This window comes from Linepithema humile, chromosome 1 (genome assembly GCF_040581485.1).
Source record: "Linepithema humile isolate Giens D197 chromosome 1, Lhum_UNIL_v1.0, whole genome shotgun sequence".
Classification (NCBI taxonomy): domain Eukaryota; kingdom Metazoa; phylum Arthropoda; class Insecta; order Hymenoptera; family Formicidae; genus Linepithema; species Linepithema humile.
In genome coordinates this window covers 26,208,588-26,233,018 of record NC_090128.1, presented here as the reverse complement: position 1 = coordinate 26,233,018, position 24,431 = coordinate 26,208,588, and the positions used below count along the sequence as shown (strand labels likewise).

General features: G+C 34.7%; 2 protein-coding genes across 2 annotated transcripts in view; both read right to left on the bottom strand.

Annotated features, from left to right (window-relative positions):
* LOC105678065 (uncharacterized) overlaps window positions 1-24,047 on the bottom strand; it is a 105,162-nt gene extending 81,115 nt beyond the window's left edge. Inside the window, exon 1 of the mRNA XM_012377075.2 lies at window positions 23,084-24,047. The gene's annotated coding sequence lies outside the window, so the exon portion shown is untranslated. The remainder of the gene's footprint in view (window positions 1-23,083) is intronic.
* On the bottom strand, window positions 10,459-12,491 carry LOC136997284 (uncharacterized). The gene is made up of 3 exons (XM_067347859.1): window positions 12,441-12,491; window positions 11,957-12,049; window positions 10,459-11,730 (listed from the first exon to the last, which is right to left on the bottom strand). Exons 1-3 carry the CDS (start codon window positions 12,489-12,491, stop codon window positions 10,606-10,608), a joined length of 1,269 nt encoding a protein of 422 aa, XP_067203960.1. The 3' UTR covers window positions 10,459-10,605.
* Window positions 24,048-24,431: the final 384 nt, after the last annotated feature.

Below are 24,431 nucleotides of genomic sequence, written 5' to 3'. Positions count from 1 at the left end.
TGGTGTAACATGAAGACAATGTAACATTACATGATTATATACATAAGCTTAAATGGAAATTTTTGAGCTCAATCGATTCTCAAGAATCTTTATTTGGAATTCTTTAAAATACTCTAGAAGTGGATGACGGGTAAGCGAATGTATCTAGAAACTCTGGCGTCAGGTAGATATTTGCGTTGATACATCAGGTCGTTGACATCACTTTACATCACTATCACTGAATTCCGCTGCATTCGCAGTATACGACAGCGCTGATAAGATTCAAACGTACAATGCACTCGGTTCTAGGCATTTAGAATTCGGATAATGTATCGACAACATGCTTACATCACCCGATCATATATTTAACGTTTTTATATGCTAGTCTCGAATAGTAGTCGTAAAAATATTATAGTTATATACTTTTTGTATGCAATGTGTTCTAAATATTTGTGAAATCGCGCATTACGTGTATCAAAAATTTTATTTCTCATCACATATATTTTCATACCCGTGTGTTCTCTTTTATTAAAATTAATTTAATAGTTAAAATTTTATGATAGCATCTTTGAAATTCATAAGTGTGATTATAATATATTGTACGATTTCAAATCCAATCAAAGAAAATCAGCGATTATTTACTTGTCACTAATTTCACTGACTATTCATCAGTCCGCTTGCTTTACAAAGTATAAACAACTCTCGTACAAACAACTCTTAATTCTTGCTTTTTCTTGGAAGCGTAATCATACAAATTAACGTCTTAATTTAATAATACACAAAGAAGAGACTTTATAGCTCTTTTAGTAATAATTATTATAATTGTACGATACTATAAAAAAGAATAGAAATATTAAAAAAGTGCTGATTGAGTCGTCAAAACTCGAAATCAACGAAAATGCAGGTATTGAACGAGTTTCAGGAAGAAAAGAAACAGGAAGACAATAACTAAAATTGCTGTCATTATCACCAGTTAATAATATTCAGTCGTCTAGACGTCAGACTTCTTTTGTTCATCCCTGATTTTCGAGGATTCTTGGACCACGAGCGACGTTACGCACAGAGTTCTGCGAAGAGAGACGCGTGGGATGCAGGTGCACGAGGATAATTTTACGTTTTCGGTCGTGGCGCGTTGTTTTTTTCACGTCGGAAAGACGTTCGACACATTCGTCGGTCGTCAGCGACGACGAAACACACGCGCGACCACCCGTCGTTCTCTTCTCTCTCGATTCGATGGCAGTTAACGATGCTAACGGACAAAATTGCTACCACGCCCGCTTATTTCCCTCTGCCTTCGTTTTTATCCGGATGGCATTTGTCATCTAAACTCTAACACTTTAAACTCGACGTACTGACGGCATGGTATTTTAATTCGAAAAGCGCCAGTAATATTATCATAAATATTGTAAAATTTATGAATTCTTTGCAAGAAGACTACTTGCGCTATCAGTTAGCTTAAATTTTTCAATACTTTTTAATACTAATTTCTTCAAACAACAGTGATATACGTTAAGCAAAGCAATTCAATATCGAATAATTTAAATCGTCAATAATTTGTTTAACTCCATTTTTATGAGAAATCTAACTACGTTATCATTTTTAACTCTTTCCGATTCTTATTATCTGCTACACATCGCAGATATGTTCGCGCGAATGGCATGGAAATGGCATGGTGTCTCGTACAAACAACTCTTAATCTTTGGCACGTGCTTTTTTCTCGGAAGAGCAATCACATAAGTTAAAGAAGATTTTATAGATATCTTCGAGACATCATATATATACGCTTAAGTATCTGTTCAACGAGGGAGACAGATCTGGGCAAAACAGGAGTCAGAGTCCTTTGCCCCTGAAAGACGGAACGTAAAGCACACGTGGCTTAAGTGGGGCTTGGAATACTATGCTCTGCGATATGCATGTACCTAAGATAATCTTCTCGTTCGTATTATTAGACATTTTTCATGCACGATGAAAGAACGTCTCCTATATAAATCGCAGACTATAAAAACAAATATCGTTTTATAACTCGGATAACGAACTTTTTTGGTCGTTTATGTGATCGTATATGTGATACGAATGTATATTACATATATTATACACAAAAATATCCTCAAATCTCTTTCTCTCAATGGTCCTACATTTTATCTACGTACATACGCACTGAATGATAAATTCTGCACTGCAGCTTGGTATTGAAGTCTATTTCACGTTACGTCATATTTATGATCACGCGCTTTCACGTCACATGTTGATGTAAAGATCGAACGTCGCGACAACGTCCTGTCACCGTGATTAACATGGTCACACCATCGTGATCACGCGTCATGATATCCATGATATGAGCCTTTAAATGCAGTCTACTGGCGTACATGCATAAGCATTAACAATGCAACAACTTCTCGGTTCTGATATTGCATTATTGCTACTGATGCTCCATCGACGTAACGCATTACGTAGAAGTGTTATGCTCTTAAAAATATACATAGATAAATATTTTATAAAGCAAACGTGTGAAAATCTCGTATGTGAATAGCTAAAGCGCACATTTTATACGGCTGTGCTTTGAGATACACGTATTCTTTGTAGATGCGCTCCAGTTCGCAGAAGTATTGAGTTCAACGGCCCACCCACGGATAACAAGAGTCTATCGAACGTACATAAGTGATCTCGTGACATGATTATAAAGGCCACACACGTGAATTGCTTACATTTCTAGATATATTTCGCAACTGAGCAATTGTTGCTTATGTCCTCTCATACATATGTAATTAAATAAGATTTTTATTTTGCAACAATTCAACTGACAAGATATAATAACATTTTTTTTTAGTTTAAGTATAATTAAGATTTAATTATTTTAGAAATCAAAAACAATAAACTTTCGTAAATTAAATTTGATACTTGTAAAGAAATAGCCAGCTATTGATTTTCAGTGAACGACTCGATTATTTAGATTGACAAAAATATAACTTGATATATAAAATATAATAATATTAATTTTAACACGTTAAAAATGCTACTGACTTTCGCGGGGCGTAATATAAATCATCAATACTATCGACTGATCCCGTACAATATTAGCATTGCGATATAACAAACCATATAACATAATCCAAGGCATGCGATGACCTAATGCAACTGACCACAGTAGATACAGGATCTATGCATCTTCATATCACGCCGGGTCACAAGAGCTTATTGGACGCGAGTGCATGATATGAATATTGGTGACTTATTAATGTACGTGGCACATTATGCAATAAGTTAATTCTGTTGTGGCGGACGATGCCAGTTTCTGCGAATAAGCGACTACTTCTTGGCGAATCATTGTCAAGCGAAAATACGAATGTGATAGCAAGTTAGTACCAGTTGATTGCCGACGTTTCATGCGTCGTTACCATTTGTACTTATCAAAAACGAAGAATGTGTTTCTAGTGAATTTTATCTAAATGTGAAAAAAATATAGTCGTTTTCGCGCTGTGTTCTTTGCAGGACAGTTTTCTTTGTCAAAATTTAATAAAATATTCCTTTCTCTAAATACTTTTACAATTTTTAAAATTTATTTAAAGTTATGTCAAATAAAATATATTTAATATTTATTTAATATTAGGAAAAATAAAAAAATAAAAGGACAGTTAAGGAATCAAACTCTTTAAAGAAATTTGTTGACTTTCTCTTGTATCTCAAGCAACATAAGCATTAAAATATACAATATTTATATCTTTCAATTCACATAACATATTTAATAAATAGTTTTCTCAGACAAAAAAGTGAAATAAATACAACATAATTCTGTTGATAAAATTAAAGTTTTTAACATAAAGATTTGAATGTCAAATTAACAAATTGAAATAAAATATCTAAATATTTACATACCTAGAAAAAAATTGTTTTTAAATAATTCTCAGATCTACTATTTCGCAATGTCTACAGTGTATCGCGATTTTGTCTTCTCTACGTTTTTACAGTTTCGAAATGCACCGAACTGTTTACTTTATGGTCCCGTGTGTTTATTCGCTCGACATGCATTGATGCGTTGAGTATGATAACGTTTTAATAAAATACACATATGTGGGGAACCGTGCGTTACGTATACGATCGATTCCACCGATTAAATACTTGCAAATCCTTTCTGCGTGCCGTTGGGCATATGCTAGTGAATTAAACGGAGCGCTAAAAGGTAAGCGAAAGTTCACGTGCTAAAGTTACGATATGGAATAAAGTATAGTTACATCGTGTCGATATAAAAATGTATTGATGTTTTACTTAGAAAAAAATACCAACGCCTTTAAATATCAAACAACAGTTTTAAAATCAATAACTTTAACATTTTAACAAGCGCATCCGTATTTGAAGTATAGGTATCAGTTAAGATAATAATCGATTTTTTGTTAAATTGAGTAATAATTTCGATTTAGCAACAAATGTAAACAATTTTTGTATTTTAAAATTATGAGATTAAACGAACTTACCTGTAAGTGAAGTTCTATCTTAATTGTATGTAGCGCCTCTTCCGAAGAGATCAATCTGTAGTACCCCCTACTTTACACCGATGTCGCCACAATTTTTAAAGTCTAGAGCTTTTTATGCCTTCATCATCTTGGTGTGTCAGCGCATCTTTCATTTGTATTCAAAGTGCTCCTGCCGTAAAATCTTTTTTGGGAAAATCTCGAATTAGGTAGTCGAGAATTAGGGAGTGTTTACACACTGGGAGGGATTGATCTCTTCGGAAGAGGCGCTACATACAATTAAGATAGAACTTCACTTACAGGTAAGTTCGTTTAATCTCATAATTGTATTTCGCGCCTCTTCCTCAAGATCAATCTGTAGTTGTTTAAAGCCTTTTTACGGCAAATATAACACGTAATAATTATCAGCAATGAAAAGACAAACATAATTAAAACATTTTTTTTTTTTTTTTTTTTTTTTGACTTTATAACTATATTGTACATAAGTATCAAAACGTGGAGACATAATGTCTTACACTTGGTTTTTTTTTTTTGACTTTATAAACTATATTGTACATAAGTATCAAAACGTAGAGACATAATGTCTTACACTTGGTCTTGTTTTTTTTTTTTTTTTTTTTTTTTTTTTTTTTTTAAATTTTATTTTAAGATTGCCAATGCATATGTATCTTTATTGTTAATAATAGGCCGATTATAAAACCTTGCAAAAGTCTGAGAGTTTTCTGTCCATCCAGCAGTCTTGAGGATAGAATCGATAGTTATACCTTTTCGTTCAGCAGCAGATGTTGATGCATGCCTTGTGCTGTAAGCACTGAACACAGAGGTATCTATACCACTATCGGTTAGTATCGATTTTATCCATCGACTCAAAGTCTGAGTCCCCACACTATTGTGGGGTTTTTTTGAAGAAATAAATAGTTTCTGTTCACAGTTACGAAGATTTTTACCTCTGTGAAGTTGGCACCCCATTTTTCAAAAAATCAATTTTTTTTTAGAGTTCTGAATGCACCCCAAAGAGTTCTAGAGTTCTCCATAAAATTTATAAATAGTTCCGGCAAATTAGACAAAAAAATCCATTATTGAAAGTATGGGGTGCTAACTTCACAAAACGTTATCACAAAATTGACGATAACAGCTTAATCGTCGGAAATAATTAAAAATATCATTAGAATTATTTGTAGAACTCTTGAGGTGCTACCCAGAACTCCAACGAAAAAATTAAAATTCCAAAAAAATTTTATTCTTATTGGAACTTAGAATATTTTCTTAATCGGTGATACGAAAAATAGCGAGAACTTTTCATATATTGGTCTGAGCGCTTCGAACCTTAATAATTATCGTTAGAACTCTTGAGGTGCTACCCGGAACTCCAATAAAATAATCAAAATTCCAAAAAAATTTCTCGCTCTTCCTGACCTAGAAAATTTTCAATCGGTGATACAAAAAATTGCGAGAACTTTTTATATATTGGTCTGAGCGCTTTGAACCATAATAATTATCGTTAGAACTCTTGAGGTGCTACCCGGAACTCCAATAAAATAATCAAAATTCCAAAAAAATTTCTCACTCTTCGAGACTTAAAAAATTTTCGATCGGTGATACAAAAAATTGCGAGAACTTTTTATATATTGGTCTGAGCGCTTCGAACCTTAATAATTATCGTTAGAACTCTTGAGGTGCTACCCGGAACTCCAATAAAATAATCAAAATTCCCAAAAAATTTCTCGCTCTTCCTGACCTAGAAAATTTTCAATCGGTGATACAAAAAATTGCGAGAACTTTTTATATATTGGTCTGAGCGCTTTGAATCTTAATAATTATCGTTAGAACTCTTGAGGTGCTACCCGGAACTCCAATAAAATAATCAAAATTCCAAAAAAATTTCTCACTCTTCGAGACTTAAAAAATTTTCGATCGGTGATACAAAAAATTGCGAGAACTTTTTATATATTGGTCTGAGCGCTTCGAACCTTAATAATTATCGTTAGAACTCTTGAGGTGCTACCCGGAACTCCAATAAAATAATCAAAATTCCAAAAAAATTTCTCGCTCTTCCTGACCTAGAAAATTTTCAATCGGTGATACAAAAAATTGCGAGAACTTTTTATATATTGGTCTGAGCGCTTTGAACCTTAATAATTATCGTTAGAACTCTTGAGGTGCTACCCGGAACTCCAATAAAATAATCAAAATTCCAAAAAAATTTCTCGCTCTTCCTGACCTAGAAAATTTTCAATCGGTGATTCAAAAAATAGCGAGAACTTTTTATATATTGGTCTGAGCGCTTTGAACCTTAATAATTATCGTTAGAACTCTTGAGGTGCTACCCGGAACTCCAATAAAATAATCAAAATTCCAAAAAAATTTTTCATTCTTCGGGACTTCAAAAATTTTCGATCGGTGATACAAAAAATAGCGAGAACTTTTTTGGAATTTTGATTATTTTATTGGAGTTCCGGGTAGTACCTCAAGAGTTCTAACGATAATTATTAAGGTTCAAAACGCTCAGACCAATATATAAAAAGTTCTCGCAATTTTTTGTATCACCGATTGAAAATTTTCTAGGTCAGGAAGAATAAGAAATTTTTTTGGAATTTTGATTATTTTATTGAAGTTCTGAGTAGCACCTCAAGAGTTCTAACGATAATTATTAAGGTTCGAAGCGCTCAGACCAATATATAAAAAGTTCTCGCAATTTTTTGTATCACCGATCGAAAATTTTTTAAGTCTCGAAAAGTGAGAAATTTTTTTGGAATTTTGATTATTTTATTGGAGTTCCGGGTAGCACCTCAAGAGTTTTAACGATAATTATTAAGGTTCAAAGCGCTCAGACCAATATATAAAAAGTTCTCGCAATTTTTTGTATCACCGATTGAAAATTTTTTAAGTCAGGAAGAGCGAGAAATTTTTTTGGAATTTTGATTATTTTATTGGAGTTCCGGGTAGCACCTCAAGAGTTCTAACGATAATTATTATGGTTCAAAGCGCTCAGACCAATATATAAAAAGTTCTCGCAATTTTTTGTATCACCGATTGAAAATTTTCTAGGTCAGGAAGAGCGAGAAATTTTTTTGGAATTTTGATTATTTTATTGGAGTTCCGGGTAGCACCTCAAGAGTTCTAACGATAATTATTAAGGTTCGAAGCGCTCAGACCAATATATAAAAAGTTCTCGCTATTTTTCGTATCACCGATTAAGAAAATATTCTAAGTTCCAATAAGAATAAAATTTTTTTGGAATTTTAATTTTTTCGTTGGAGTTCTGGGTAGCACCTCAAGAGTTCTACAAATAATTCTAATGATATTTTTAATTATTTCCGACGATTAAGCTGTTATCGTCAATTTTGTGATAACGTTTTGTGAAGTTAGCACCCCATACTTTCAATAATGGATTTTTTTGTCTAATTTGCCGGAACTATTTATAAATTTTATGGAGAACTCTAGAACTCTTTGGGGTGCATTCAGAACTCTAAAAAAAAATTGATTTTTTGAAAAATGGGGTGCCAACTTCACAGAGGTAAGATTTTTAGTTCTTTGCAAGTAAACCCTCAGGGTGGAAGCTGGACAAATTGTCGTATCTTGATTAAAAAAGGGGATTACTAAATTAGGTTGTACTTTTCTTAGACCTGAAGTTTTTAGCTGATCAGAAATCTTTATCTCATAACTGTTATTACAAATTTTAATGTTGCGAATATCTATTGCCGCAAGAGTCTGAATACGGTGACCCGTGACAAGAGCTAACAAGGTAGCTAACTTTTTTGATAAAATATCCAACGAAATTATATTATTTAAGCCCAATTTTCCAAGGTGTGTTAAAACTATTTTTGGATCCCAAGTGCAATCGTATTTTGCTTTTGGTGGTCTCAACTTAGAAATACCTCTAAAAAATCTTTTAATATTATCATTATTTCCAAGGCTAGGACCATATATTAATGCAATGGCTGATCGAAAACAATTGAGAGTGCCATATGAGGCACCATTTTTATATTCCGCAGTTAAAAACTTTAAAACCAAGGGAACTGTAATTTCATAAGGATCTAACTGTCTGACAGTGCAGAATTTCCACCATTTTTTCAAACCACCGTTGTATTGTTTTATAGATGAGACGGTGAGTGAAGATATCATGATATCTATTGATTCTGAAGGGATCATTTTCAGTTTAAATGCTGACCTGATATAACTCCTGCAGCCAGGGTAATTCTTTTCCACAAAGGATGAGGTTCCCTGTCCAAAGATTGCAGCAGATTAATATTAGGATTAAAATAAATGGGAGGAGACTCAAGCATTGACATGTATACAGGAAACCAAACCTGAGCTGGCCAGGAGGGAACAACCAAAATTCCTCTGCTCCGTTCGTATCGAATTTTTTCAAGAGTACGCAGAATAATTGAAAACGGAGGGAAAGCATAAAAAAAATATTTTTTCCAACAACCAGTAAAGGCGTCAACTCCTATTGCACCAGGATCTTTTTTCCATGACCAGTATTTTTTACATTTTGTGTTTGTTCTGGTGGCAAACAAATCTATTTCTGGCTTTCCAAAATGTGAAACTATTTCCTTAAAGGCTGACTCTGATAATGAATATTCTGTCTCAGGCTCTAGTCGTCGTGATTCGAAATCTGCTTCAAAGTTTTCTTTTGATGATATATAGCTAGCGAATATCCAGAGATTTCTTTCTTCGCACCACTGCCATATGTCTTTAGCAATTTTTGCTAATTTAGGAAAACGAACGCCTCCTTTCTTGTTAATATAAGCTATGGCAGTGGTATTATCTATTCGTAACAAAATGTCACAATCCTTCAGGTTTTTAGCAAGGCATTTGAGTCCAAACCAGGCTGCTAGTAACTCTAAATAATTAATGTGATATTCCTTCTCCATCTTATTCCAATGACCATAAGCACGACCCTGATTACAATACGCTCCCCAACCTGTTGAAGAAGCATCCGAAAAAATTTCAACAGATGGATCAAAATTTTTTATGTGATTCTGAGCTTTATTAATATTTCTGAACCACCAATCTAGATCCTCTTTCAATTCAGGCGATAATTTCATGATTGCTTCAAAATTATCATTATTATATTCAAGGGCTAAGAACCTTTCTCGTTCGAACTTTCTTAGATAAACTCTAGCGTATTTTAAGGTCAAACAACATGAGCTTAATGTTCCAATAAACGATGCAAATTCTCTTATTTTACATTGTTTAAGAGCTTTAAATTTTTTAATTTTTAATTTCACTTTTTCTTGTTTATTTTTTGGAAGTTCTATAATCATTTTTTTTGAATCATAAATGTTACCAAGAAATTTACATCTAGTTGATGGAATTTTTTGACTTTTTTCCTCGTTAATCAAAAATCCTAATTTTTTTAACAATGCACATGTTACCCTGATATTTTCTTGGCATTTAGATGAAGATTTTTCTATAATCAATATATCGTCGAGGTATAATAATAATATAACCGATATATATCCTAAGTTTCGTAAGTGAGAGACAACCGGTTTCATTATCTTTGTAAATGTGTATGGAGCAGTACTCAAGCCAAAAGGTAAACAAGTAAATTCATAAAATTTTCCTTGAAATCTGAACCTTAAAAATTTTCGATCCGGTTCTCTAATTGGAATTAAATAATAGGCATCCTGGAGATCGACTGAAGCCATGAGACAATTAGGAGTTAATAATCTTTTGATAATCTTTTCGTCTTCTAACTTAAAATGTTCTGTATGAAGAAACTCATTTAGCTTTTTTAAATTCAAAATCAATCGATAAGAACCATCAGGTTTAGTAACCAGAAAAATGTTTGAAACAAACTGTTTTTTAGTAGAAGTAACTTGAACAATAGCACCTTTTTGAATTAATTTAGATAATTGTTCGCGTATTGCAACAGACTCTTGTGATGACCAGAGAGATTCCACGGGTGGAATATCTTGTATGACTTTTGATACAAAAGGAATTTTGTACCCACTGATCCAGCTCAGAATAAGTTTGTCAGAAGTAATCTCTGACCAGTTTGCGCGAAACTGCTTGAGCCTACCAGCTATCTGTCTTACAGTGGTTAATTCCGTTTCCTCGATGACGTGTTCCTTCCCTGTGTTGATTGACGGCCTGAGTAAGACTTCTTCGGATCTGATTTCTGATATGGTCTGCGCCCGCTCGACGCCCAGGTTCATGTTGGTCCGTACGCTGATTGACGGCGAAGCGGGCCTCTGAAGTTTTTTGATTGCTTTTTATTCTTTTGAGTCTGTTGAGTGCAAGGTTTTAAAATTTTACTTGATGTTTCGAGAGTCTTGGCTGCTTTAACCTTATCGTCTAATTTTTCTCCAAACAACCATTCGTCAACTACTGTCGCAGTGAGAGCCTCTTTTAACGATGTGTTAATATTCATTAATACGAGACTACGACGAATGTTAGACTCTTCGCGTTGAAGGTCTGCCAAAAGATGAAGAATACCCCATAATGATTCCATTACCTCCCTGGTTGGTAAGTTCTCATCCTTTTTTAGGTTCGTAATCTTAGTAATGACCTCTAGAATGCCAGCGAGACTAGCTGTTATTCTATTCTGTTTTTCCATGATTCGGCTGTCTCTTTTAATTATCGACTCTTGGAGAGTCGCTTTCAACTCTGGATTCAATTTAGGAGGATCTAACATGAGGCAATTCTGAGACAAGAATTTTTCAAGTAAATTGTTTCTTTTTTCAGCAGGAAGGCCCTTATTTATAATTTCGCCAACCCCTGTTGCAACCTGCGTATGAACTGCAGGTGCAAATTTTCTGTCTGGATGAACCCTAAGTCCTATGACCTGAAGAATATCAGGATTTAATTCCTTTTCTTCTACTGCTGATGCTGTTGGTGGGATTGGAACTGCGGCTGATGACTGTGAAGTTGATGTTGGAGTTGCAGTGGATAGCGAAAGTCCAATGGATTTTTCTCCATCATCTGATCCTTGAGATCTATGAGATGGTTTGCTGACATCTGAAGCATTAGAGCTTCTATCAGCGGAACTAGAATTATTTTGTACACAACTCTGGTTATGACTGCGAGATCGATCACAATTGCGTTTAGAATATCGATCACGACTTGGACTACGTTCAGGGCTGTAATCGGAATAATTGTTATAGTCATAACGATCGCTTGTGTGACGCTTGTCATAGTGACGTCTGTTATATTGGTCATCATCTTGATTCCAATATTTGTGAAGTCCTTCTGAATCACTTCTGCTCTTACCTGTGTATATCAAGGAACCTAGGTTATTTTTGTTAAATATTTTATTATTATTTTTTAACTTAAATGTCTTATATCAACGTCAGTTAGACCGACTTGATACCGTTGTATGTTCATTGCACCGTCAATGTCAGTTGGACCGACACGACTGCACGCGTACCCAACCCTGGTTGAACCAAGGTGTGAGATTTTTTTTTTTTTTTTTTTTTTAAAGTTAGTTGGACCAATCTAATGGGGTTATGTGTATGCCCATTGCACCGTCAATGCCAGTTGAACCGACACGACTGTACGCTTACCCAACCCCGGTTGAACCAAGGTGTCAGAGTCAGTTGGACCGATCTGACGGGGTTATGTGTGTCTTTTGCATTGTCAGTGTTGGTTGGACCAACCTGACTGCATATTTTCCTTATTTATACATCTCAGTTAAACCGAGATATAAGATTAACGCCCGTTGAACTGGCTTGCTAGGATTATATATGCATTTCATATAGCTAGTGTCGGTTAGACCGACCTAACTTTTAGTGACACACAAAGATCGCGGCAATTTTCTTTCTTTGTTTGTAACCTGTAAACGAACTTACCACGATAATGTCTTTGATTTTCTTTTTCTTGGCGTTTAACTTTTTTCCTCAATCGTTCGACTTCTCTTCTCAAGTCGTCTTCTTTATTTTCATTTCTTGATGAATGTCTTTTCCTTTTATAAGACATTTTTTGCTGATAATATTTCGGCATGTGACGTATTCGGCACAAAGAAGAAGAATGAAAGATGCGCTGACACACCAAGATGATGAAGGCATAAAAAGCTCTAGACTTTAAAAATTGTGGCGACATCGGTGTAAAGTAGGGGGTACTACAGATTGATCTTGAGGAAGAGGCGCGAAATACAATTTACGTATATACGTGATTCAATACTTATTTCATTATTATTATATATAATAAAATAAAAAATAAACTTTTATTAAAAAATTGCCATATTATTACAATGTAACTGATCGTAATATATATATAAAAAAAGCAATTTGCGAAATTTTAATTTTATTTTAAAATTTTTATTTATTTTTATTTAAAAATTTTTACAAATTTGGCAAAAGAGATTGTTGCATTGACTCTAAAGTTGATTTTTGGCAAAGTATTAAAGGCAAAAATACAGCAAGATAATTTCTGAATAAATCTAGTAATTTGTTTTTTAATATTAAATTTTGGAAACTAGAAACATGTAATTTATAATTTAATAATGAGAAAATTACGAGAGATATGTAATAACAAGATTATGTTATTATTGTTGGGATATAAGATTACGTTATCGTGTTAAAAATAACCACGCTGAAATCAGACTGATTTAATTAAATAGTTTACGAATGACATACTAAATTAGGTAAGTGTTTGGTACTAATGCGCGCGGATCTCCGACCAATGGCATCCGGTAAATAATTATCGAAAATTCAAAAAAAAAAAAAAAAAAAAAAAAAAAAAAAAAAACGATTGCGTCGTAAACATGATCGCGCTCTTCCGACCTTCGCAATACGCGAGTGGAACGCGTCGATATCGACGACAACTTTGTACTTCGTATCTTCTTTCCCTCTATCTTTTTGCTTACCTCTCTCTCTCTCTCTCTCCCTCCCTTCTTTCTTCCCTCCCTCCCACCCTCGCCCCCCCCCTCTCTCTCTTTCTCACTCAACAGAAATAGCATGCGGCAGATATCGCTGCGCAATTGCATTCCCGCTTTTTACGCGATAAGCGTGAAATCTTCCGCGGGCACGACTTTTCCGTCGAGGACACAACATTGTCGCAAAGTACGCTTATTTTACTCAGGCGATAAGATAGAAGGTCCCTGCGTAATAGTGCAGCGGCGGTAATAACCGCAAACGAAATATGACTTACCTGAGATAATACACAATCCGAGTTAATTGTATACTACGCGGACAGTAACATTGTTTATGCAATTTACGTCGCAGCGTTACGAGTGCATATTACTTTTGCTTTCGGACGACCGTACGTTTCGAAACCACTTCACTTTTGTGCTTTCCGGAATTGCCACTTCAAGAATTGATATATTATGTGTGTTACATGTATGTACTACATATGTCGAGATATTTTTGGTTGGTTGCTCTCTACGGAATTCCATACATCAATAAAACGTGAGCTCATGCAATATTAGTCAAATGCCAATTCCGCGCGTTTGCTTTGTCCCTTGTTTTTAGTAAATTCGATCGTAATGTGATCTTGTTTGTTTGTTGCCCTGTGCTACTTTCAGCACTTCCATGAAATGATACTGGCATATTTAATCTCATTGTTGTGTTTCTAAATGTACACATACAGCACGGACTATGACATTTACGTTCGCGCATCGACCATAATCATGAACTCTCAATAAATTTTTCCGATCACCTGCATAATTTTACTGTCATATAAAAAGTTTTCAGAGTATAGACCGATAAAGATCGATACTAATAATAGAAATCAATATCATTATTTATAACAAATCAAGAATAAAGTAGCAGTATATGCAACTTTCCTGCATAAATAAAATATTTAGATGCACAGTTAATCAGTTTATGTCACACATTCTTTTTTGCGTTTTATTTTGCTCTTTGAAAAATTATCAATATTTATTAGAGAAAACTTATTCAGTGATAGTTAGAAAATTTTTATATTAATTGATATTGATATGCGAAAATGCATTTGAGAAAAGCATCTACATTTGTAAAAAGAATTTGTAATTGAAATTTTGTTCGTACAAATTTGTGTGTAACATAATTAAATTAAACATGTGAAATATCTTTAAATATAAATGATCGGAATTTTCCTATTTGAAAAGATTACTTCAACCGATACTCTGGCCATTGCTCCGCGACATTTCATTGGGGGAGATCTGCACCTGCAGCAGGTGCGTTTACGAAGAAAGAGAAAAAAATTCAGGTTGTTGGTTGTTCGAACTGGTTGTTTTGCAGATTTAAGTAGTGGGATACGAGAATCTGATGCGAAACAGCCGAGTCAATAGAATAGAGCGAAACAAATACAATATTTGATAATAAATAAATACCATATAATTCGTAAAAAATACCGCAGTATTCGCAATATCATATCGTAATTTAAGGAAGAGAAAGCTAAGAAATTTAAGATGGACGGCATTACTTATCGTTGATGGCGAAAGCGATTAGCGTTAAAAGCATTTTAAAAAAAACGATTGCGCCGGTGCCCTTGAACTTCTCGCTCACGAGCGAATCGACGAGATGCAGTAACGTTCATTCACGTGAACAACGCGAGAATGCGGGATGATGTCAACAATGCACCCCTGCAATTTGCGGCGGCCCTCTTTCGCACCTCTTGGAATCTAAGAATAACCATCATCACCCGGTCAGGCATGGAGATGGACGTCAGTCGCGTGACCTAGTTTAATCGGCGAACATTCTTCTGCTAATTAACTATGTACGACCGCTTTAGAAGTCGCTGGTGACGCCACGACGCTTGATAATATATGAACGATCCTCGCTTTATCGAAAGTACCGTGAAAAAGAGGATGTTAAATAATAATGAGAAAATCGAGTAGTTATAGTAGGGATGACGTTTCGTTATAAAGTCGCGGAACTTCGGAATTAACGAGCGACCTTAAAGCGCGAACGATGATAATCAACCGCAAATGGTGATTTAATCGATCGCGATTCCGATCAGTAAACTGAGGAGGTACTTATATGAAGTTTCGATACGCCTTGGGGAAGTAATCGGAACTTTCTACAATGTGGCAATGAGTTTCAATGAACAAGGTCTTCATTATTTCATTAATTATATGTAATTATACATATACGTTATGCGTTACAATGCGACAGTAGTGTAGCGTGATAGCACGAGAGAGATTACGGCGTGCTGCAACAATGTAACAAGGATGCTACGAACACATTCGCAAAACACATCCATCACGAAAAATAACGCGTTGTCGTTGCGATGCGTTGCAAGCGATGTAATGATAGATTTATGCCTAGTCCGTAAATACGTCACGAGATGTGCGCAATCCTGTTTTTAATGAAGACTAATAGCATCCCGTTGTGCAATCCGGACGGATACGTTCGTAAGAAATGGCTAATATCATGAATCCTGATTCTAAAATATCCGCTCTCTGTTCCTCGTGATTCAACATTCGCGATTAATTATCGCTACTTGACGCAGGAAAATTACTACTCTGTTCGAAATTTCCCATTTGTAAAAGTCACAGGAGGCTTCTAAGCGCGCAAATCTAATAAGATGGAATTATACATTCGATGTACCGGGTGCTTCAAATATGTTTTCCTCATCTGTTAGCGCAATTCTGCGCAAAGTTGCAAATTCTATCGAAGTCTATCGCAGCATTTTACCCATTTAATGTTTAATTAACTTCAAATTTAACATCTTAAATTTCAAACAAATAAATCATGCAATGTTTTTTTTTTTCAATTCAAAGAAAATTTAGGAATAAAAACAAAAAATAAAATCGTAAAGATATGGAAATCTTCAATTATCGCATTTACATTACTACAAAAATTGTTTGTATCTGTAATATGAAAAGCAGAATTGCAATTACAGCTTGCAATTGACGTAAGAAATAAGTAGAGTCGATCGCAACAAAAAAATAGAAATAAGATAATAGAAAAATGACAAACTAACAAGAATTGATTTGCGCGGATGAAAACGGACACGCGATAGATGTTTGTGGTTCCACGAAAAGTGGCTTGTCTTTAGAACGTGATATATTACGATGCTATCAAGATAAGCTAGCGATAGTTTGCGCGGGAATTTATGTGCAAAGTCCGCGGTAGATTTTCCGATTGCGTTAAAATCAAGAAATTAACCATTGGCAACAATAATTCATTGTCGGCCAACATTGTTGCACACGCATCGCGACTGTATAGGTTGCGTTAATAATAAAAGTCAAAGGACGCATTGCAGTGCGCTTTTAGCAATCGTTTCGCGATGATTCGCCACCGTCTATTTCTTTGTGTCGCAAATCTAACATGTCATGCATCGACTTGGCAAGTCGATCAAGCCAGACCGATAAAAAATCTACTATGTTTCTTCTTTGTTCAACGCAGAGGTTGTTTGAGAAAAACTTTCGTATAATTATCCACTCGATTTGTCCTATGACAAATGTTATCTTATTTGTCTTCATTAATTGATTAGTAGCGTTTCTCATCCAGTCGTTTATTTAAACTTCCGCGATCCCGACTTAAGATAATAGACTTAATTTTTCATTCAATTAACTTTTTAAAAATTATCTTTATTTTTCGCGTCAAATACAATAATCGCATTGCGTCCATAACGACGCTGTAATTTAGGAGAATCAAAATTTTAAAGCAGCGCTTTAAAGCGAGAAAAAATATGTGTAAAAAGCATATATTAATGTGAACAATATCAAAAGAAGTAAGTTCATAGTTATTTCACGAACTGTAGAATGCTATAATTTGGATCAATCTCGTATATTATTTATCGTTAATGCCATAATTCGGAAGAATGAGAATTTGAAAGTGGCGATTTAAAGATAGAAAATAATGTATACAAATCACATATAAATGTGAACAAAATGTCGAGAAAAGTAATTCGATAAAAATGTCATGGTCTATAATCTATAAGATACTACGGCTTAGGTCAATATCGTTTAAAGTACAATACCAAGACGAGATCGACAGAATGCTGTCCGATTACTCGCCAAGACTTGTTCGAGTTGATCGCTAGTGATTGTTATTGAAATTCCTAGCAGCGTGTCATCCGAGTACGACTTCTCTCATGCGCTCAGCGAAGAGTGCTCGGATCAGATCGAATCGAAAGGGCCAGACTGAGAGTCTTCCTATAAATACGAGACGAATAGAGCCGATCGACTATCGGGGTCAGGATGAACGAATAATGTTCGTAGGCGTTTCTGTTTTGATATACGCCGTGCCGGTCATATTACTAAATTTACTGGTTCGATAATAACCTCCTGCTCCTTTCGGCGGAGTGAATAGTTCAAACGTGAAATACCGCATGTATATCGCACTTGATATTAAGTTTGTTTTTTACAACATATCTCGGGGACATGGTAGGGTCATATGTGTAACAAATGGTATTGTAAATTTTATGAAACTTTTTATTGCATATCATTAATTCTATTGAGAACACAAGAAGTACTTGCGATCAAATAGAATTCTGTTGATAGCAACAACGATCGTTATTGAGACTGTCAAGTGTTTTATTTTTGCCATGAGAAATCCTGTTCAGTTGCAATAAATACACCATTAATATGATTACTTGTGCCCGACAAAAATGTTTTGAAACAAAAAGAACCTCGAGAAATAGAAAAAGTAATCTGTAAATAAGACATTAATTTTTAATAAAGCAACTACTAAATTGTAATAATTGTAGTTTTAACGAAGTGAAATAAACCAAGCACTTGATCAATTTCTGCATTAAAAATTTCCGTAGTAATAACTCTTTATAAATGGTTTAACAAAATAAAAATAAAATGGTAAAATGTTACCGCTAAAGAATAAATGCGAATACGAATCGTGGATAAGAAAATTTTTTGAAGCGGAATGCTAATTTTATATATATATAGAAGATGATTTATGATTCGCGACAATTAATAATGATCTTAAGCCAGAACTGTAGCAAACCGATTAATATCGACGTGGTGGATGTGGCATGACACTTTATTAACAAAGACAATAAACGGTCCTTATATAACCTACCGTAAGCGTTTGAGAAAAAGCGGGGACTGAAATTCGCACGAATGCGTGTGGATTTGAATAGCGGGCTTTTGTTTCGGCGAAGAATAGTGTTATCATGCGGTTGTTATTAGATCTCTACCTGTGGTTATACGTGAGTGCCGTTATAAGCGCTGATCGATGATGACACGGCGTGGCTGCTTTTGCGCGGTCGCCAACCACTAGTCACCACAAATTTACAAGCCGTCAAATGCATTATTGTTGACGTGAATCCTGTTCGACATAGTCGTCCGCCGTTTATATATACGTATTTTTCTATACTGTGCAGTAATGACTGCGGACTTTACCGCTGAAACTACAATGTTAGACGCTTATCGGGGCACGCACGGGCCGATAAAGCCACGCGATTCCTAACGAGACTCGGCGATCGTGCCGGTATCCTTGAACGAAGGGTACTATACATTGTATGTATATAAGAGATGCATTGTATGCCGCCTTTAAACTTTCAAAGAACACACAGTGGAAGTCCTGTGCATTTTTTTCCGTAAAATACAATATTTATAAATACTTGGAACAAAGTAAGTCTTCAAAATTAAACTTCAAAAAATACAAAAAATTAACTAACTATATATCGAAACACAAGAATATTTTCAAAAATTTTGAAGATGTAATTTAAGCAATAATTTTAATATATATACAGTTAAAATAAATGTTATAAATAAGGAATAGAAAAAATTATGTTTTTTAAATAAAATAAACAATTTTAGGAAAAATAATAAAATTTGAAAATCGTAAGTAGAACATTTATAATGAAAAGCAATGTAATAATTATAAAACTATTAATTTTTGCACTTTTTACATAAAATTATTTAATTACGAAAAATGTGATGTAAACTAATTAATGTTTAAAATTTTTTTAAATTAATATCAAATGTAAATAAAACATATAACTTTGTAAGGAACGGCGCTGGAATATATGTGATATTTCCCAATGTGTAGGGTTGTTTGATTAATAGAGGTAAGGTCTGGGATCGATCGGACCCGTGCTCATTTTCAATGCTTTGAGTACGTCGGTCCGCTAACCGACTGTTCAAATTTAGGTGAATACACTCGAGATTTTTGATAAGTCCATTTTGCCGGTTGGATTTCCTAGATCCGGGTACCGATGTAACGAGTTCCGAAGGTAGTGAACAGAACGACGGTTGGTCGATGGATCGTTTTACTGATATCTGGGATCATAATAAGCTCATTATTGAAAAGAATAAAAATAGAAACAAAAACGCAAATTTGAAGTTAAGATTTGCTCATCGGCGCAGTAGTAAAATACGAGTTTGATCGGATCAACAATCGAATTCTGTTACTTTGAAATGTATATTGTAAAATACGAATTTAAAATACACAGCGATTTGTCAGGCAATCGCTAAACGCGGAATTTAATCCTCTCGAAATTCTAGGCATAGTATCCCCCAGAAGACTGTTTAATTTCGCTAAAAAATGTGAAAAACATAATTTGATGTCGATAGATAAGTATAATAAATATAATTTTTCTAAAAAATGATTTAATAAAGTTATTATTGTTTCTTTTGGTAAAACTATTTCATTTTTTTTTTTGTATATTGCAACTAAAATTAGTTCAATCGTAATATTATTTCAAAATAATTTTTAATCGGAATATTTAGAACCGTTAAATAAAAGTATTCAAATTATAAAATTTTATTTAAAATTTACCATATATTAAATATTGGAACGTTAAAAGTGTTAAACATGTAAAATCTATATTTTATATGTTTTGTGTTTTTAAATCCAAGAGAGACATTTAAATCTCTCATGAATTACGATTATACAGAATCAACCCGTGAAGTACATATATTACATTAAGGCGTAAACATTGAGGGATCTCTGATTCTTCCAGTTCCGTATCTCTGTGCTTCTGATCTCAGATTCAACTGGTTTAGTATATAAATGTTATGCTTATGTTAGTATTGCTCAATTTCCTCATGGTGTGCGTTTCTTGTCCGGTTTGACTTTATTACAGTATTTATATCACACGTTACGATCGTTGGATACCCAAGGATACCCCCCTCCCCCTCCTCCATGAACAACGGTCGTGGAATATTTTGAAGATAAAAAGCTATATATAGTTATATATAGCTTTTTATCTATATATATAGCTTTTCATATAACTATATATTTATATGTATATAGCCGTTTCGGTTTATATACGAATTTCGATGCAATACGAAGTTTTAGACATTATTAGACTTCGCAATTATGTTATCAGCCGAATTACGTGATGCTCTGTGGCTTATTGTTATTATTCTGAAATTAATGCTACGTGACTTCTCATATGACTCCGCACAATTGCGATTTGCCGATCGTACATGCTTGCTTTGAATGTAACACCTATGTCCGTTATCTCTTAAATTATTGCACAGACTGTCCGTAGAAAAAGATATAACACAATATAACTTTATCAAGGGCAAATAATTCTGTGAAAGAAGTGCCACCAAGTCTGTGACACGACAGCACGGCTCAAATATGATAATTATATTTCAACAACTGTAGTTATATATATTTAACTTCTATATTAGTGTTATTTCCATGAAATGTTTGACTGAAACGCATTTACCTCGACTACTTTTAATCAATTATCGTTATAATGGAGAGATATAGCCACGTGTATAAATTTGTAAAAGAATAGTAAAAGAAAAAAAAAACTATAAGTATCAGATGTTAATTTGTTTAAAAAGAAACCTTAAAACCGCGAGCCTAAAAGGATTAAAATTGTAAACAAATAACAATACAATGGCATTTCTGTACCTCCAAAGTACACACCCAACTGTTATTCTCACACAAACAGAATATAATTTAGATAGTAGTACTATGTTACAGTGATTACACAGGTTTGCGCTTTTACACACTAAATTTATACGTTTCATTAGCCCGAATTTTTTTCATCTTTATGATGATTCGTAGAATCGCTTCCCACTTTTATATTTAGTGTTAGTTTAATGGGACTAACCTTGGAACCATATAAAGAGCATACCCGTTAATGATGTGGCAACGTCGAAAATAGTTTTTGGTTCCAAGGTCGACGCGTTTCGTCGCTTTGCGATCATCCTGAAGTTTAAATATAAAGCCGAAACGTTGACCACGGTTAGATAATTCTGACAAATTTAACGATGTTGGAGGGTTCAAAAACCTACATTCCCTCATATGCAGAAGTGATTTTAACGATTAACGAAAATGAATGACTTCAGCAAAGCGTTATAAAACAGCAATTATCAATAAATTACATATGTATAATTAGATAAAAATCTATAAAAATTAATTAGGCGTTTTTTTATCTGAACAATAAATATCAATCTTTTGTAAAATCATGTAAAGAAGTCTTATTAATACTACAACTTTAATAATTGATAGTAATTAACAGCAATTGATTAATGAATAAATGAATAGAATTTAATCACGCATATTATCAAAACAAAATAAAATTATATCGTGCTAAACTAACAATTATTTTTCTGTCGAGATGATTATTAGCAATTATTTTTTTTCGAGAAAAGATGTATATATAACTTTTGAAAAGAACAGAAAAAAAAAAACTGTTTGTTAGACGACATAAATTTGAGCACCTTGATGAACACATCCGGCACGATATAAAAAGCAACGAAGAACAAGAAAGAAAAAGAAAAACCGAAGAAATCGGGAACGTGGATTGCGTGGTGACCTCTATCGTTGGCGCGTATATAGGTAATGAAACAAGTTCGGGGCAATTAATGTTCTGTTTTATCGGCGGGGTGAATCCCAGGTCAACGAACGCGGAGTTAAGGAACGCCTGACCTATTTAACTGAATGTATGTATCCAGCTTGCGCACACGTGTGCGTACTACTACGCGCTACTACGTACCACCACACTCTCCCCATGATCTCAGCCGGCGGCAGTCTTCGGGGATCTCGAGGTTACGTTCGTTCTCGAGGTCACTCCCGAAAATAATTTTTCATCCTTATCCAGATCTAAATCATTGTCCGAATCCTTTTATTATTCTCTCTCTGTCTCGACGGTATGGTGAAATCGTGTTCACATATTGTCATAAATCTTCGTCCTTTCTTACTTTGCGTTATTGAAAAGGGCGAGGCATTTTCTGAACTGATTCTCGAACGTGACCGCACGTAATAATGCTTACATACATATTCATGAGCAAGTCGAATCGATTTGAATCTGTCAAAGAACAGAAGAGACACGTCACAAACAGATTGCGGCTTCCGTAGACAATCGGTACGAAGATTGATTCGATCGGAGCAACAACAAATCGGGCATTATCTAACGTTATCTAATAGCCGCTTCGTAAAAAGCCGCTTGGTGACAATCACTTACAAGGCCTACCTCAATGTCTTATAACCTGTCTTTATCCAAAGCAATTTACACAGCCGGCTGATTGCGTTGGATTGTGTTATTAACAATAACACATGTCCTTAGGAGATAAGGGCCGTCTTACGGGGGCAATGCACCCTAAGAGTCAATGCCCCGGCGTGTGTGACATGACGTGGGGAAATGCATCTGGACGAGCCAGCTCCGCCGATTCAATCTGACGTGACAAGTTCGAGGCCAGTCGCCAAAGCAAATATATCGTTCTATATCGCGTGATTTAATAGAACAGCGAGCGGTGTAATTGTGGAGAAGTGGAGATGAGAGAGGAGCAGGCTCGTTGCGCAGCAGTAAAGGAATATTTCGTCAATTTGCGTACATACCTGTCACTTTGGATTGGGAGGACTGCCGATTGATCGCGCGTCGTGCGCGATGATATTATTCAGACACAGACGGATTCCGGATCAGCCACAGTGGGCGACTCCTTTCGTCACAAAACACTGCACATGTTGTCACACGGTGTAGCACGCGCTCATCTCGTTATTCGTTCCTCGTCACGGTTTATCGAACGACTCGCGCGCGGCGCGGATATGTGTGTAGTACGTACGTATACGAGAGAACGTGCGTTCACGCGGCTTCAGTCTCGCGCTCGACGCAGCGGCGCAAGACCCGCCATGTTTGTTACGATGGTTTCTACCGACTCGTGCATTCGGCCGTCATCGGCCGTGTTCGATTCGCGCTCGATTCGCGTTCGCGCGCAGTTTCGCGCGAAACGTGATGCTCGGCGATGTTAGCGCCGCTTACATGTGGCAAATTGCGAAATTACAAGAACTTTGGTTTTTCCGCACATTTCACTCCGCAGATACACTGTAATTTTTAATGACAATATTGCTATCATTATACGTCACATTACGCGCAATTATTATAGAATACATTATATCTACTCAACGATATGCTTACGACAGCGATGTTAGAAAATACAGAATAACCGTACTCAGCATAAAAACAGTCATCAATATTGAAAGCGCGATATTGACATAGTGTATGGCTATGTTTAATACAAATACCTGATATTTTACAAGAGACATACACGATAATTTTTCGCAAGACTCACTTTCAGATAGCAACCATCGTTGAATCGTAGTAAGGAATTATTTGCAATGCAATTCTGTAATCCGTCGGGGCGTGATTAACCGATCTTGTACACTAATTATATGTGATGTTTACGTTATAATGAATGCTTTATGTGCTATCGACTATTTTTAATATTGGAGTTCACCTTTAAACAATAGCAATAACGAGAAATATTTATGAAGCGACCTGAATATAACTCCGCGATCCGCGATCTATCATGGCTCGCACGTAACTGACAGTGATTTGAGATTTATCGAAGAGCACCATTGCGATTGATGCTAATTGTAAGATAAATTTTTGAAATATAGAAACAGTCGATACAGAGAACTAACACATTATAACGTAAGAATAAAGTTCGAAATAAATTAGTAAATATTTAGAAATAATCGAAATAATAAATTAATAGGCAATAATTTATTTGATATAATTTATAATTAAAAATAATATTAAAATCGAAACTTGTGATAAAAATAAAATTTGAAACTTATTTATTATTATTTATTAGATTTAGATATTTTATTAAACATAATATTTTGAACTTTCAAATATTCGTTTTATGCATGTCATGATATCGTACATATACTGATATCGATTAGT

Coding starts and splice junctions, on each gene's coding strand:
- LOC136997284 (XM_067347859.1), bottom strand. CDS start 12,491: ATGTCGCCACAATTTTTAAAGTCTAGAGCTTTTTATGCCTTCATCATC. Junction 12,050..12,440: donor TTTATGCCTTCATCATCTTG/GTGTGTCAGCGC, acceptor ATATGCAGTCAG/GTTGGTCCAACCAACACTGA. Junction 11,731..11,956: donor CTTGGTTCAACCGGGGTTGG/GTAAGCGTACAG, acceptor CGTTGATATAAG/ACATTTAAGTTAAAAAATAA.